The sequence below is a fragment of the Talaromyces rugulosus genome, chromosome I (genome assembly GCF_013368755.1).
Source record: "Talaromyces rugulosus chromosome I, complete sequence".
Taxonomy (NCBI): domain Eukaryota; kingdom Fungi; phylum Ascomycota; class Eurotiomycetes; order Eurotiales; family Trichocomaceae; genus Talaromyces; species Talaromyces rugulosus.
The window spans coordinates 2,734,984-2,750,300 of record NC_049561.1 but is presented as its reverse complement, the minus strand read 5'-3'; the positions used below and the strand labels follow the sequence as shown (position 1 = coordinate 2,750,300).

At 49.1% G+C, this 15,317-nt stretch overlaps 5 protein-coding genes across 5 annotated transcripts; 2 read left to right on the top strand and 3 right to left on the bottom strand.

The window, feature by feature from the left end:
- Positions 1 to 59: 59 nt before the first annotated feature.
- TRUGW13939_00934 (uncharacterized protein) lies at positions 60 to 929 on the bottom strand (the record flags this gene model as incomplete). The annotated part of the gene is made up of 1 exon (XM_035484140.1): positions 60 to 929. The coding sequence occupies one exon, from the start codon at positions 927 to 929 to the stop codon at positions 60 to 62; it is 870 nt and encodes a 289-aa protein (XP_035340033.1).
- Positions 930 to 2,348: 1,419 nt separating this feature from the next.
- TRUGW13939_00933 (uncharacterized protein) lies at positions 2,349 to 6,620 on the top strand (the record flags this gene model as incomplete). Its single annotated transcript, XM_035484139.1, has 4 exons — positions 2,349 to 3,645; positions 3,693 to 4,144; positions 4,196 to 4,816; positions 5,175 to 6,620. The coding sequence occupies 4 exons, from the start codon at positions 2,349 to 2,351 to the stop codon at positions 6,618 to 6,620; spliced, it is 3,816 nt and encodes a 1,271-aa protein (XP_035340032.1).
- A 128-nt stretch (positions 6,621 to 6,748) lies between these two features.
- On the bottom strand, positions 6,749 to 11,980 carry TRUGW13939_00932 (uncharacterized protein; the record flags this gene model as incomplete). The annotated part of the gene is made up of 7 exons (XM_035484138.1): positions 6,749 to 8,057; positions 8,115 to 9,430; positions 9,792 to 9,931; positions 9,992 to 10,416; positions 10,482 to 10,856; positions 10,908 to 11,601; positions 11,665 to 11,980. 7 exons carry the CDS (start codon positions 11,978 to 11,980, stop codon positions 6,749 to 6,751), a joined length of 4,575 nt encoding a protein of 1,524 aa, XP_035340031.1.
- Positions 11,981 to 12,300: 320 nt separating this feature from the next.
- On the top strand, positions 12,301 to 13,341 carry TRUGW13939_00931 (uncharacterized protein; the record flags this gene model as incomplete). The annotated part of the gene is made up of 2 exons (XM_035484137.1): positions 12,301 to 12,358; positions 12,440 to 13,341. The coding sequence occupies 2 exons, from the start codon at positions 12,301 to 12,303 to the stop codon at positions 13,339 to 13,341; spliced, it is 960 nt and encodes a 319-aa protein (XP_035340030.1).
- Positions 13,342 to 13,519: 178 nt separating this feature from the next.
- Positions 13,520 to 14,350, bottom strand: TRUGW13939_00930 (uncharacterized protein; the record flags this gene model as incomplete). Its single annotated transcript, XM_035484136.1, has 3 exons — positions 13,520 to 13,691; positions 13,761 to 14,052; positions 14,110 to 14,350. 3 exons carry the CDS (start codon positions 14,348 to 14,350, stop codon positions 13,520 to 13,522), a joined length of 705 nt encoding a protein of 234 aa, XP_035340029.1.
- Between the last annotated feature and the right edge of the window lie 967 nt (positions 14,351 to 15,317).

The window sequence follows — 15,317 nt, the reverse complement described above, 5'->3', positions numbered from 1 at the left end:
CCACTCTCATGTACATATTATTATTTTTTTGATGACCCCAAAATACCATCGGAATGACATCAAACTGTTGAAACTGTCGCCGGGTGCTTCTTCGAGTACATCACGTCTGTCCGGACAGTGTATTTGGTGCCGCGATACACCGAGTCGCCGCCGTGCAAGAGGTCACTCTGCTGGAATACGAGGATACGTCCGGTCTTGGGCCATACTCTGACCGCATGATCCTCCTGATCCCAGGAAGGAATAAAACTCGTCGCGCCTCCCAGAAGTGTGCCTTGTTCTTCTTCGTTGGCTGGGAGTTCCTCCCCGCTCTCCTCCATCTGTTGCCGGTTCAACACCTCTTCCAAATCCTGGCCCTCTTCTCCGTCACCATTCAGATACAAATGAATTGTATACAGCGAAGCCTCGTCCCCAGAGGGTGTTCGGTAGCTCGCATCCCAATGCGGCCGAAAGTACTCGCCGCCAACATACTTCAAAAACCGCAGTTTCTCATTCAGTCGCGTCAGATGATAAATGACTTGCCTGCCTGCCTGGCCCGTTACCGCGAACTTGTTCTCTAACCGATCCATCTCCCAGCGCCGAAAAAACGGGTTCAGACGTGCCAACAACCTGTCGGCGAGGTCTTGCGAGTCGAGAATGATGCGGCCGCAGTTGCGCACGTCGGTGGCTATGGCTTGTCGACCGCCGCCGATGTTGATCATGGCGCGCTCCCAGGTTGGTTCTTTGTCGGTGCTGTCGGATATAGTAGACTGCTCGGCGATAGCGAGGAGCTCTTTGCACTCATCCTCGGTCATGAAGTTGTCGATGACGGCGGCAAAGTGTCGCTTGTATCGGGGGATGGCGGGGTCCGTGGCGGAAAAGTCGATGATGCTGGTTGTTACATTTCGCGGTGCTTGCGGGGGGAGGAAATCGGGGCGGACGTGGAGGGCCATTTTTGAATATTTTCCAACATTTGAAGTTTTGTGTAGTTGACACTCAAGTGCTGTAGGCAATGGCTGTATTTATATTCATGTCTGGCATCTGCCTTGTCAGGCTGCCTTGAAGGTGCGGCTGAATTGATGTCACTGGCACGTGCTTTCTTTGTGCATCAGGCTAAGCTGCCACGTAGAGTGATGTTATTGATGCGTTTTATTTATTAATTGGGGGTTTAAAATAATTAATATTGTCAAATGTTGTATGTAGACTTGTTGCGCGTACAGGTACATCAAGCACATGTACCACTGGATGTTTATTTATTCAGCCTCCCGCTGCACATACATCAATTGATAGCCTATTGCAGGCACCAGGCACGTGCACACAGACAAGTCTACATGATTATTATTATTTAATAAAAATATACACCCAGGAATTCTATACTTCATCAGAATCATGACAGAATGTAGTCACGTGTGCTGACCGAAGGATTCATTAATACTTTTCGGTATATATGCACACTCCGTATTCCGGAATACCTCTTCCAGCCAGGCATGTTACATTCTGTCTGGAGAGAAATGACCAGTCCTGTCAACTAGCAGGCTATTATTGCTTCGACTAGCAGTACAGCATGTAGCACAGTACTATTCGCCACACGATCGATCTCTGCAAGGGCGCCAATAATGGGAGCATGACTTGCGCCACACCGCCGCTGTTTCACCCGTTCGAGGAATGAGATGGAGCGAGGCTTGTGGCGCTCATAGCGTGCCGGTGATTTGTCGAGAGGTGACGAAGGATGACTGTGATTATTATGGGACAGAATAATAATAAAAAATAACATCCCCTGAAAGCGGAATACTACTAATAACAAGGAGATTGCAGCCTCACGGCTCAGGCACCGCGCCAAGACCCGCGAGCGTTCGTCCGTCGTCGTTCGACTCGATCCGGCCTGTTCGTTGCTCGCCCTCTCGCTCTCTCTGCGCGCTTTCGTCTTGCTCTTTTGTTTTTTCCTTATTATTGTTGTCCGTTGCATTGGCCGGTTGCCATCTCGCTCCTGGCTCCGGTCGTTGTCCATTCTTTATTTCTCTTTCTTCTCTTCTTTTTTTCTCGCTTCTTTTTCCCTCTCTCCTAGGCAGACAGCGTCTCCTTTTTCCCCTATTTTCTCGCTCTTCGCCTTCGCCCTCGTTCTTTGACGCCAGCCCCGACACTGCGCCCAAATAGAATCCGACATACAAATCCTCCGAAGAACACCACTAATAATATCGATTTACGTTGCGAGACAATAGCCTTCCGGGGCCGAACCCCGCCTTGTCAACTCGCACTCGGGGCTAGAAGAGCCTTTGTGTCACCTGCGACTAGGCTATCGAAAAGACCCCCAACTACAAGATATCTTTAGAACAGCCAGCCAGCCAGTCACTCAGTCAGTCAGCAAGCCAGCCATGGCAACCGCATTGCTATCCTCGCCAAACTCCCCCCCGGACCTCACCGGGTCCAAGTCCTCCAAGTCATCCTCCTTTCACTCGTCGTCACACACCTCCGGCCCCGATATTGGCTTCGCAGATGCCTCCAACTTTGAGGAGATCGGGCTCGCCGATGAGCCAGAGCTGCCCTATGCGGACAACATGAACAACAGCAAATACCCGCACTCTCGTTCCAGAGCCGGCTCGCGAGCGACCAGCAGACCTCGCAGTGTGTCGCGTGTCGGCAGCATGGCCAGCTTGAATAGTGCTCCCCCGGTACCAGCAGTCCCGACACCGAAACCGGCCAGGGATCTCACCCAGAAGAAACAGTTCAACCCGCCCATGTTGAAGACCCAGGGCATGATGGGGATGAACCAGCGAGGCCTCGACCCGAGGATGCTGAAGAATGGTCGGCGGTCGAAGAAGAGCCCTTCGCCCAATGGCCACATGCACTCGAGTCGCCCTCCGCGGTCACGCTCTGTCTCTCCTGCTGGTGGTGTTGTGCCGCAGCCTGCCGCTCGCTCGCCGTCTCCGTCCGCCGCCAGCGTGAATCTGTCCCCCTTGGCAGCCCATACGCCTCGCCAGTCCTCCATGCAACCGTCTCGCAAGACGGTGAAGGAGCTCGAGAATGAATTTAATGATTCAGACGACGAATTGCCAGACGATGCCAGCCTGTGGAACGTGCCCTTGTCTCCACGACCTCCGACGGAAAGACCCCAGTCTCGCAGTAACAGCCCGGAGAACGACAGCCCGAAGCCGCTTCCCCTCTCTCACGCCGTGTCGCAAGACAACCTAGACCCAGCTCGATCCAAGTCGCGGTCTTCATCCTCTCGACATTCGCCCGGAGCCAAGTCGAGGCTGCAGCTCTCTCGATCAGCCTCGGCTGGTCCAGAAAGAGGCCAAATTTCGCCGCGCAATCCGCGCACGTACTCGTATAACCTCGCAATGGCCGAGTTGTCCGAAGAGGCCAAGGTGCTTACTCAAACACTCGAGTACCATGCCGACGACTCGGGCCGCAAACGGGAGGAAAGGGTCCAGAACGGCACTGCTTCCGAGCGCTCGAGCATCGACTCGAGACGCAAGTCCAGTGGTGCTGCAGTCGAGCTGCCGCCGCTGCAAAAATCAAACATCATGATCGACCCTCTGCCCGTGAGCAAGGAAAAGGAGAGAGTCCTGAGTCGTACCCGACCGAGTTGGTTGCCTCCAAAGGATCCGTTGGAAGAAAAGAAGCATCTGAAAGAGTATAAACGGATGATGGCCCAGTCCAAGGAAACAGGTTCGTATATTTACTAATTAAAGTCGACCAAGCTAATAAAGGTTTAGAAAAGAAAAAAGCCGCCAAAGCTGCCGCTGAAAAGTGTGAAAAGGACAGTACTCGAGAGGCGCTACAGCGAATTTGGGAAGACAATGTTTTGCCGAACTGGGATGCAGTTATTTCGGAGCCTCGTACGCGAGAGCTATGGTGGCGCGGTGTGACGCCCCGGTGTCGAGGAGCTGTATGGCAACGTGCTATCGCCAATGAGCTTTCTCTGACTGAAGAATCGTATCAAAAGGCGCTCCAACGCGCCAAGGATCTTCGTTCCAAGGACCAGGACGCCAATGAGACTGCTCGTCGGATGCGAGAAAACCTAGCTGCCATCTCCCGCGATGTGTCGTCTGCGTTTCCTGATCTCCATCTATTCCAAGAAGGCGGGCCGTTGCGTGATACTCTTATTGATGTTTTGGAAGCGTATGCCATGTATCGCAGTGATGTTGGATACGCATATGGTCTTCATGTGAGTTTTTTTTTTTTTTTGGTTAATGTTTTTTCCACGCTGACTTTTCAGACTATCGCCGCCCTGCTCGTTCTGCAACTACCAACTCCTTCCTCTGCTTTCATCGTCATGGCAAACGCACTCAACCGCCCGCTTCCCCTAGCCTTTTTGACACACGACCGCGGAGCCATGACCCGCACTTATAGTCTTGCCTCTGCGACTCTCCGATACAAATTCCCCAAACTATACACCCATCTCCACGACACGGTACAGCTGTCAGACGACGAAATCTGGGAGCCCATGTTCCGATCCCTCTTCACCAATGGCCTTGACCTAGAATGCGTGAGCCGAGTCTGGGACTGCTGGGCCTTTGAAGGCGACCGCATCATCATCCGAGCCGGCGTCGCCATTCTCGGATGTCTCCAAACCCAGCTTTTGGGACTTGGCAGCTCCGACGCAAAATCGCGCGAAGAGCTTAAGCATGTCGTTGGCTGGGGGCCTCACGATATTGGCGCTATTATTGGTAGCGGTAGCAGCAGCAGCAGCAGCAAAAACACCAAAACCCGTCACAGCTCTCCGACCCCGATTATGGGGTATGGCGGTGGACAGTTTTCCAACGCTGGCGTTGGGCAGCAACAACATTATTACTGGATTTTGAACTTGTCGAGCGATGAAGATAGTTTTATGAATGAGGTGCGCGAAGCTGGCAAGGTCCAGCCTTGATTTTTTTTTTTTTTTGTCGCAAGGACTGGGTCCTTTTTTTTTTATAAATCTTTTTGTTATGTATAATAGACAGGCGTGTTTTTTTAATTTTTTTTTACAGGGTTTTATATTTTGTTTGATTTAGTATTTAAATATATGGTATTTACTACATACATAATATTATGTTTATGCATGTAATAACTAACATACAGAATCAAGTAACTAATATAAAGTATACAAACGAAGAATATGGATGATGATTGGTCAAACAACAGCACGGTGGGGCAGGCACGACGCTAATCGGCGACAACCTCCATCCATCTTGTACTTTTATTCATCGACATTGTAGTATATTATCAAAAACTTGTTGTTATTATTATTATTGTACAGCAACAGAAGAAGATATAGCATGCCCAGTCGCAGCACGGCGACACTGGGAACGACAACGACAACAACAACAACAAATGCTGTGAGAAAGACACCAAGAACTTCGGCCTATTTCACGCGTTCGACAACGAGGAAGAAGAAAGAAAAGAAGAAGCAGGGCCTGCACACGGATGACTCTCCGAAGAAAGATGGAGATGGGAAGAGTTGCAGTGATGAGCAGGCTCACATCCTGACGGTCTCGGGTCTCCCGTTAGACGATGCTGTTGTACAGTCAACGGGTGACGATTATGATGGTGTAGAAAGGGCTGAGAGTTCTGCATCAGCAAAACTGGGAAACAAGACTCTGACTGATCGTTTCACTCGTGCCGATGAGTGTTTTCAGCAAATAGCTGTTGACGTTGAGGACCCGGTTGCTCCTCAAAACACTCTAGACGACACACACCACACACACGAATCGGCTGCTGCCAATGAGCCAAAACAAGATATCACTCTATCCAAAGAAATCACAGACACCAAACCAAACCGCTTCAAATCCGCCTCACCCCGGAAAAACCCACTACCACCACCACCAAAACTATCCCCCTACTTCCCAAAACCCCTCCCTCTCATCGACGCATCATGTCTCCCCTTCCCACCCATTTCCGCCTCTTCATTCGGCCTCATCCAAGAACAACTCTCGCACTCCCCCTTTCGTCTTCTAATCGCCACAATATTCCTCAACCGCACGCGAGGACCCGTGGCCATTCCCGTTCTTTTCCAACTTTTCCAAAAATACCCCACAATCCAAACCATGGCAGACGCAAACCACGCAGATATTGTGACAGTAATCCGCAGCCTCGGATTCCAGAACCAACGCGCCAGCAAATTCATCGCTTTGGCTCAGACTTGGCTAAGCAATCCGCCACAAAGGGGGAAAAGGTATCGGAAACTGCATTATCCGTGTAAACGCGATGGGCTGGATATTGGCGCTGATGAGGTGGTTGTTGGCGAAGGTGATGGGGATGCGCGAGTCGCGTGGGAGATTGCGCATTTACCGGGTGTGGGTGCGTATGCGATTGATTCATGGCGCATTTTTTGTCGTGATATTTTGGTTTTGGATGATGAAACTGCTACTACTACGCATTATTACGAACCAGAATGGAAAAGAGTTCTACCGCAAGACAAAGAGCTTAGGGCGTACTTGACGTGGATGTGGCTGAAAGAAGGCTGGCTGTGGGATCCGGAGACGGGCAACAAGACTCCCGCAGATGCGGGCATGATGGAGAGAGCTGAAAGGGGTGGTGTTGCGTATGAAGCGCCGAATGGGAATTGGGTTTTGGAGAGTGTTGCTGCATCGTCGGGTGAATGTGAGAGGGAAAAGCATGTTGTGCCTGTGAGGAGGGCAGGGTTTAGTCTGGCTTATTCTTGATATCTAGATTTGACTTGGGGGACAAGAAATGTCGACATATTGGAATAATAGAGAAACTTTTTAGTCATGTACAAAGGAAGAACATTTGAAATATTTACATCAAAAGTAGAAAAGAAAGAAAGAAAAAACTACAAAGCCAGCCCCGTCCCATTCCTCGTCCACCGATACAACGCCATAACCGCCTTTCGACGATGTCTAATCTCACTATGATTAACCGGCCTGCCTCTGGCCTGCGCCACCGCACTTCTCAAAACCTGTCGGAAATTGCGCTGATACTCTGTATTCAACGTAACCACACAGGACTCTGTCGCGCGAATGACAACCTCGCAGGCCTTGAGGATGCCCTCACCTGCTTCCTTTTGCAGACGCTCAACAACAAGAAGCAACAGCAAACTGCCCTGCAAAAGCTGAATGCCGAAGAGATCCGGAATAAAACTTATGTCGGGATCGTAGTGCAGGATTTGTTCTAGCGCACTAGCGGCCTCGAGGACGTGCGAAATGGTGGATGCAAAGGTTGGAGACGAGGTCCAAAAGTCCTTGTCTTCGAGCAGCGAGACCGGGTCCCATTTGCCCATTAGGAGAATGTGCAGTACATGCACAAGGTACGAGGCATATGCAATCACGGTCTGTGTGTGCCAGGAATGGTAAGACGCAAAATTGTTTTCGTCAATGTGCACTTCCTCGTTGAGGATGGACGGCGATAGCGCTGTCGGCTGTCCCGGTCTCTGCTGCGCAGAGCCGGTTGTTGTTGTTGTTGATGATGATGCTGACGGATGCTGTGTGGAAAACGCTTGCAATGTCGCTTTATACGTGTCCAATTGTCGTAGAATTTCGTTTACTTGCAAATCCCAGACTTCTTTACCCTGAAGGCGCATGCCCAGCATCGGATGGTTCCGCGCTTGGTTCAGATATATCAATTCTCCGGTTATGGTCATGAGTGGTAAGAAAAACCCAAACACAGAATGGTCGTTGCATGCAAAATTTGGAAAACAGCGTCTCTTGGGTTTGTCGCCGGATGCCAGACACTGGGGCCCGTCGGGCTTGGGGCTATTGCTGTGCACTTCACCTGCCTGCCAATGGCCTTCTTCAAGCGGTAGCAAAAGGTCCTCGCACTCGGAATCGAGCAGCGCCAGAGGTCGGTTGTAGCATAGCGCCAAATGGCGGTCCATTATGTACAAAAGCCACCACGTTCGCCGGCGCTCTTCGCGGTGTTCCTCGGTCATTATGTTTGGTCGATACGGCACTGTGCAGATACAATTCAAATTTATTGGACCAGACTGAGAAGACATGTCTGCATTGTTCCCCGAGCCAAGTCCGGTGCCCTCTGCGAATTCAAAAGGGCGAGAGGAACTCTCTACCGAGTTCTTTAGACTCGGAGTTACTTCGACTTCTTGATTTAATCGAAGTTCTCTAGCTAGCGTGAATGCAGCATGCCACCTGATGAAATTGTTAGACGAAATATCTCAAAGAGGAAAAAAAAAAAAAAACACGTACCAACGCATACTAGCAGCTTTTTGCTCACTAGCAGATACAATCGATGCCACATGCATGTATGTAATGACATCGTCCAGCGAGCCCGCCGGCCCAACTAACCCTCTATCATCGCCGCCCTCACCGAGGGAGTGCGTCTTATCGTAACCGGCATGTGGAAAGCCGTGGTCGTTTTCAATTATAGGTATGGCGTCGTCGTCCTTGAAGGAAACATGGATCAAGGGTCGTAGCAGACGAATGGTCAACGCACATAGGAATTGGCAGAGTTTCTTCCGCTTCGGAGGGGAGATCGACAGTGCAAAAGACCGATCATCAAGTGCACCTACCCAAAGCATACTCGCAAGCAATGCCGGGCTGCTATGTCGAGGGATTTCGCGACTGAGAAAGGACTGTTTTCGCACAACATAACAATGAATATGATGGCATAAAGGGTGCATCATAGTCGAAAAGGCGCTTGTAAAATACAAGTTCAACAAATCATAGATCATATTTCGTGAAATGTATGATTCAATGAACGGCATCAATGGTGCCAAAACCGGGTACTTGAGAGGCGCTTCGGACACTCGTGAGTTCTGTGCGTTGCTCATGCGCTGCCGTGAAGCAGATCGTGACAATGGAAACCCATTAGCATCGCCCATTCCAGAGATCTCAAAGGGGAGGTCGAGGAGCCCATCGCCAAGCCCCATGCTGCCAAACATCTGATCCGATTGCGTCGCCTGCAAAAGCCCGTTCAAGCCCGACATCCAATCTTCAACCACCTCGTTCGCTCCGCCGGGGACTTCTCTTGACAGTCGCCGGATATTATTATCTGCCCGCGATTCTCGTTCGCCGCCATTAGGCGAAGACTGGGCTAACAACCGACTGGGAGATCCAGAAGCAGAGCGAGGAACGTTGACTGTGGGCGGCAATTGTTCGGAAAGTGGAGGATTTGTGACCATGCTGATGAAATCCTGCTGGTGCGACGCTACAGACTCCTTTTGCTCACTCGCTTTTGGTTTGGACGGAGAGTGTCGTACAAAAGAGCCACTTGCGCGCAGAGAGTCATTCCTAGGTATGCGGCCGCGTTTGCGCCGCTCTCGCGTAAGCTCGCATCGGATTTGGCTTCCAACACATCGAGCGCATGGGAAAGCGCGATCGCATCGAACGCGACGAGTGTGACAGGCATCGCAAGCGACGAGATTGCGACGCCATCGTTTTTTGGCGCCTGCTGGCGTCGCGACGTCTCCCTCGTGAGCGCGATCTTCGTCGCCCGAAACGTCGTCCTCCTGATCAATTTCCTCCATACTGTTGTTGACTTTTAGCGATTCGACCGACATTCTCTAGGCCAAAGAGCAAATCCGACTAGTAATAGCAAAAAGGCGCAGTTGCGAAATGCCGCATTTCAGGGCCGTCACAGAGAGTATCGTCAGAACAGCAGTCATCGAGGGGAAGCGAGCGGCATTTTGAGCTGGGCGGGTTAAGAAACCAATGGCGCTAGGGTTGCATTAATTGATTGATTGATAGTTAGTTATAATCCTGAGAGTGCCGATGAGAGAAGAAGATTATGCGGAGTCTCCGAGACAGGCTTCCCCGCACGCCTCGTGGGCCCCACCGGTGTAAACAGTAAGCCTGGATCAAATCACATTTTCATTTGGTTAAATGGTCTGCTAGCAAAAGACTAAAAGAAAGATATTAAAAGACGTGCTCGGGCATTGCTACAAAAGGATTGGAGCCAATCCACTGCAGGTTCCAGATCGGGTCGTTAAAATCAAACTCGTCAAGGACATCCTCAATCCCCGGAGGCATCGTTTCGCCTTCGCTTCGGCATGGATTGTTATTTCCTATAGAGAGGCCTTGTTAGGGGGTTCGAATGATAAAGAGGAAATAGAGAAATCACTTACCCCTTCTCGCTCTCGCTTGTCTGGCAGTCTCCATGAACTTCTCAAGCTGGTCCATTGCCCCCGGAACACCCTCGAGCTGCCACCGATGCTGCTCTAGCACCTGAAGAGCATTCGCTAAAGCCATTCCATACGGAGTATTGCCTTGTTCTATGTCCACGTCTAGGACAGGCACCAGCGATGCTGCAACAATAACTGTTGCAGCGGAAAGCGTTAGAAACACCGCAAGTGAGCTTAATATGCGCGAAGAAGAGTTTAGGTTGTCGAATAGCATATTGATCGCTGAAACAGCGGCTTGAACGCAAATGGCCGAGACCTCATTCCGAAGGCCAATCTCAACGCGGGGGGTTGCTGAGCCAGATACAAGTGCATGTCGAGCGGCCACCAATACAGTCGGTCGAAGGAGGATAAGACGGAGATAGAGAATTCTACACAAAACGATGCCCCTTAGAATGCAATGCGAGAAATTGAACAAAAAAAAAAAAAAACTCACCTTGTCATTACTGATTCGGTCTGAAGATCCAATATTTGCTGGCGTGCCGTATTCGGCCTTGCATTTTTGTCTTGTCGTAGGTGTGGTGGTAGGCTCTTTTCGACTTGATCAATTTTCTCATTTAGCTGAAGAACCTCGCCGAGCTCCGATAAACTTGTTTCACGCTTGAATGAGCCGTGGTTTATTTTCCGCGCGCTTTGGATCACTTCAAATATGTCGGCCGCCGCTATGAAGGCGTCAAGAATGGACGGGATACCCTCGGGCTGAACTCCTGTTCCATCCTCGAGAAGATATTCGTCATCAATTTTGGCGGGCAAAGGCACGGTTTTGTCAGGGTTTATGATGGGCTCCCGCCCGAATATACTGGAAACCAACCTGAAAACCTCATTAGTTGGGCTGTTTTAAAAGCTTTCAGAAACGACGCACCTTTCCATGGTAAGACAAAGATGCCAGACTCGCCTGCTCATCTCGCGTTTTAGCTGACTGCTTGAGGACGAGTTGACATCTATATGTAATCCATATGTCTGTGCGACTCTAATTGCCACTGCGAGCGTGTTAGAGCATCGGTTGGAGTATTTTGTAAAAGTTAGATAGTTGGTAGTCAACAAAAGACACTGTACCACCTCCAAACTGGGAGTATCGAGAGCATCAAGTGGGAGGAGAGCACGAGAGCGGTTGTAGAAACACTCGGCTGTTGGCAATTTGAGGTGCGCCTCGTACTTTGAACTGTTGAGACATCCAAGAGCAAACACCATATTCAATGTTGCATAGAATGTTGCTTCTTCCACCAAATCATCAGGCTGATTCCGCTGCTGAGGATCCCAAACGTATTGATATCTTTGTCGGAAACTTGGCATGTGTAGAATGGGGAACAGTGGATAAACATTTTTCTCATAGCAGGCAAGTAAGCCGTCGGCTATAGACCGTTGAGGAACTACCATGCATGATGTGTCAGTCTCAACAAGCCTAGTTCCGGTGTGATTCCAACGGGATCCCCCCGGCCGAGTATCATTTGCCATTTGAGTGATAGCATGAATGAACTGGGTCGTGGAATGATCTACAAATGGAGGCGAACTTTCGGTGGCTTCTCTCGGAGATAAAAGTGTGGGTTCCCTAATTGCTATCGGGCAAGTTAAAAGTAATCATTCCTATTCCAATCGCCCAAGTAAAACCGAATACATACCTCGAGGACTTGGTACCGCGGAGCCACCCGAGATCCGCATCGGCGTGGCATTTGCATGCCGTTCGAGCTCTTGCAAACGAGTTTGGATATCTTCCAATGTGGCCGCAGAGACTGGCAGTGTTGCATCATTGTACCCGCAGGTGGCCCCTTTGGCTAGGCATGGCGAGCATGTAGGACGCTGGCCATCACAGCGAGTCTTCTTGGCCCTACACACTTTGCAGGACTCTGCCACTTTGCGACGCTTAGGCCATCTGCTACTAGACATAACAAGGGATACTACCGAAGCCCTAGAAGTTGTAGGAGGGTGTAGATCCATCGATTGTGAACGCCGCGTGTGGTTCCGAGTGCGTTGACGTTGGCGGATGTTCGGATGTTCGGATGGTATTTTGGCAACCGGAATGTTCCCCGACTCGGACCATTCCGCGGTGACAGCACACACTAACTAATGCAACTACGTACACTACCATTCCCAAGTTCTTACTAGTTATTTCCAAGCCATTCGAGATGTATATAAAGGATGAATCTCTCGACTGCTTTTACCAGTTCTCATCAGTTGATTTGACATCTCAGTTTACATATACACCTTCATAAGCAAAGGAATATCCGAGAAACTGAAAAACCATTCACCACTTCACAATGTCAGATATACCAAAGGTTGATGTCCATCACCACATCGTCCCCAAAGAGGTAGCGGGTTAGTAGTTCAAGCTCCTACCAGATACATTCCATCCAACCAAGCTCGGACAATGACTGACGGTATCGATCCGCTATTTAGGCGTAGGACATGGCTTAAAGGGCATGAAACCTCCCCATTGGGATTATCCCAGTGACAAGGTGTTCAGCGAATCCATCGGCGTTCGCACTCGTATCTTCTCGGTCAGCACGCCCGGCGTGATGCACATTTCTGATCCGGAAGAGAGCGCAGCAGCTGCGCGTTCCATGAACGAGTACTGTGCTTCTTTGCGTGACAAAGACCCTGAATCATGTGGCTTTTTTGCAACTGTCCCCTCCCTTGAGCATATCGATCTTGTGCTCCGTGAGATTCGCTATGCCTTTGACACACTCCATGCCGACGGTGTGACATTGTTTACTCGCTACGGAAAGGGAGATGGATACCTGGGACATGCTGATTACGTGCCTGTGTGGGAGGAGCTCAATGCCCGCAAAGCGGTTGTATTTGTCCATCCACTGAACAATAAAAACGGAGAGCTTTTCCACGAAAAGCTTCCCATGCCTGCCTTCGATTGGCCCCACGAAACGGGACGTACGGCCATGGACATGATTCTCAACAGGCGCATGCATCAATTTCCCAATGTCAAGATTATCCTGTCACATGCTGGCGGTACGCTGCCACTGCTGGCCAGACGTGCGACTATGATTTCCCTGCCTGAATTTGGAGGTTCGATGGCCGCTGAAGACATCCTGGGCCAGGCAAAGAAATTTTACTTTGACCTTGCACTTTCTGGGAGCCCAGAGATCCTTCCACTGATTTTGGGATTTGCGGAAAAGGGACATGTCTTGTTTGGTAGCGACTATCCGCATGCGACAGTTCCATTTAGCAAAAGCTTTACCAAGTTCCTTGACGAATATCCACTGGACGAAAACACGAGGAAGGAGGTTTATTACGGAGCTGCGGAGAAACTATTTCCTCGCCTGAAAGGATTTTATGGGGCTTAAGTTGTTTGGGTTGGCTGTCGAATAATATGTACTTCAGAGAATATTAGTCGTGCTACGAGCAGTTCAGTATCTCATTAATAAACGAAAGTGTGTTGATTTACTTGTAGATTGTCCGTTTGGCGTCGGCATTGGCCGATATAATACTCTCACACATTACTAGAGGTAGTAATCAGCATACCTATAGGTTGCTGGCCGCAAAATTTTTGTATCCCACCCCCTTGACAAATGTTTGTTCCCAAGGCCCCTGGGTAGTTCCTTCTGCTAGCTGGGTAAAAATTTTGGCGTGTGCTTCTCCATCAATGGCGAATGCTGCCGACCCATCGGCCTTGCGTTCGTCTGCATAATAGAATCTAGTTACAGTCAGCAAATAAACATTTCTTTTCCAAACAGTACCTAAAAAGCATAGAAGTCTGACGTACTTGAAACCTTGATCCTTATAGGCATTAGACGCAGCCTGAATGATATGCGCCGTTGCTGATTTTCCCACCCCAAGGTCCAACAGAGTCGGGAAAGCCGCCAGGGGGCCGTGATTCAGAATATTGCCGGTATATATGAATGTCCTGGAGTCGGAGCTAGACAGTTTCTCAAACGACGTAACAGCCTGCTGGGCAGCAACGAAAGCGCTAGTAGTGTTGACGTTCAAGTCGCGAGCAAAGTCGGTCAAAGTCAAAGAGAGTGGGTTCTTGGCGTCGTTGGCCGTAACAGCAGCAGCTTTTGAATTGGTGAGCTATTTTAAACAGAGAAAAAAAAAGTTGTACGGATTGATACCATTGTATACAACCACACTGGGGTGGCCAAAAACTGCCTTGACTTTTGCAAAGGCGTCAACTACGGTATTTGGGTTGGAGAGATCACCCGGAATATTCAGCTGATCCGGAGTGCTTTCTTCTTCCTTCAGTTTGCGAGCCACAAGAGCAACTTTGTAGTTTTTGGCGGCAAATGCGCGGGCAACATGTTGACCGACATTGCTGCCAGCGCCTAGAATCAACACAACTGGAGAAGAAGCCATGGTATTAATTGATGTTTTCTGCAAAGTAAAGTGGATCGGTGATGGATTGAAGGCGAGATGCTCCTGTTCATTTGGAAACAAAGCCTGCCATTTTATACATATTTCTTTAGGCCAACTATTACAGCTTGGATTGATATCGACGTCACGTCATATCATATCAAAAAAGCGGCACCGAGATATTTGTCATCTGTATACATATAGACGGGTTTTGCACTGTTTGCATTCGCCGAAACCAGCTTGTTTGACAAGTTTGCATCTTCTGCAAACGTGCAGATCCAAAACGTACTTTGTCAGCTGGATTAGAAAACAGTATTGAATTATTAAGTATATGACTTTTATATCTAGTCTACTGTATTGGATTTTCATATCAAATATTGTTGGCGCCTATCACTATATATTGACTGCCCAAGGGAACTAAGGTCGTTTGGTGCAGCTGTCCAGTGTCAAGGAATAGTATATTAGTGTTGTTTCTTTTCAACAAATTTTTTCTACTATTACTACAATTCAGCATTTATTTTACATTCTTCCAATCTGTTGGCAGAATATCCTTTTATATTGGTAAACGAGCAGCGTTTGTAATAAGCAAGAATCGGACCCTATTGGCTAAGCCAAGAAAGCCCCACATTTTCATCTACCAACTATGAACTGTTTCTTGTAACAGTGGTTCAAATGTTTACCTAGATACTGATAATACTACACCTAGTCAGTGAGAATTGCGTAAATCTACGCTAGCAAAATCCACAAATTGTCTTTTTCGGCACATCAATTCAAGGCTGATAGGTTTGTATATATCATCTTAAAAATGTTGTCGAAATTATGTAGCTGATGCCGTCCTCTACCTATGTATTATTTGAAAACGGCAGGTTTTATAAATGTAATTGATTGATCTTCAATTACAAACACAAATGAATAAAATCAAAAGTGCATTGGTTAGTAGTTCACTTTAGAGAATAGTGGAATGGTTGAT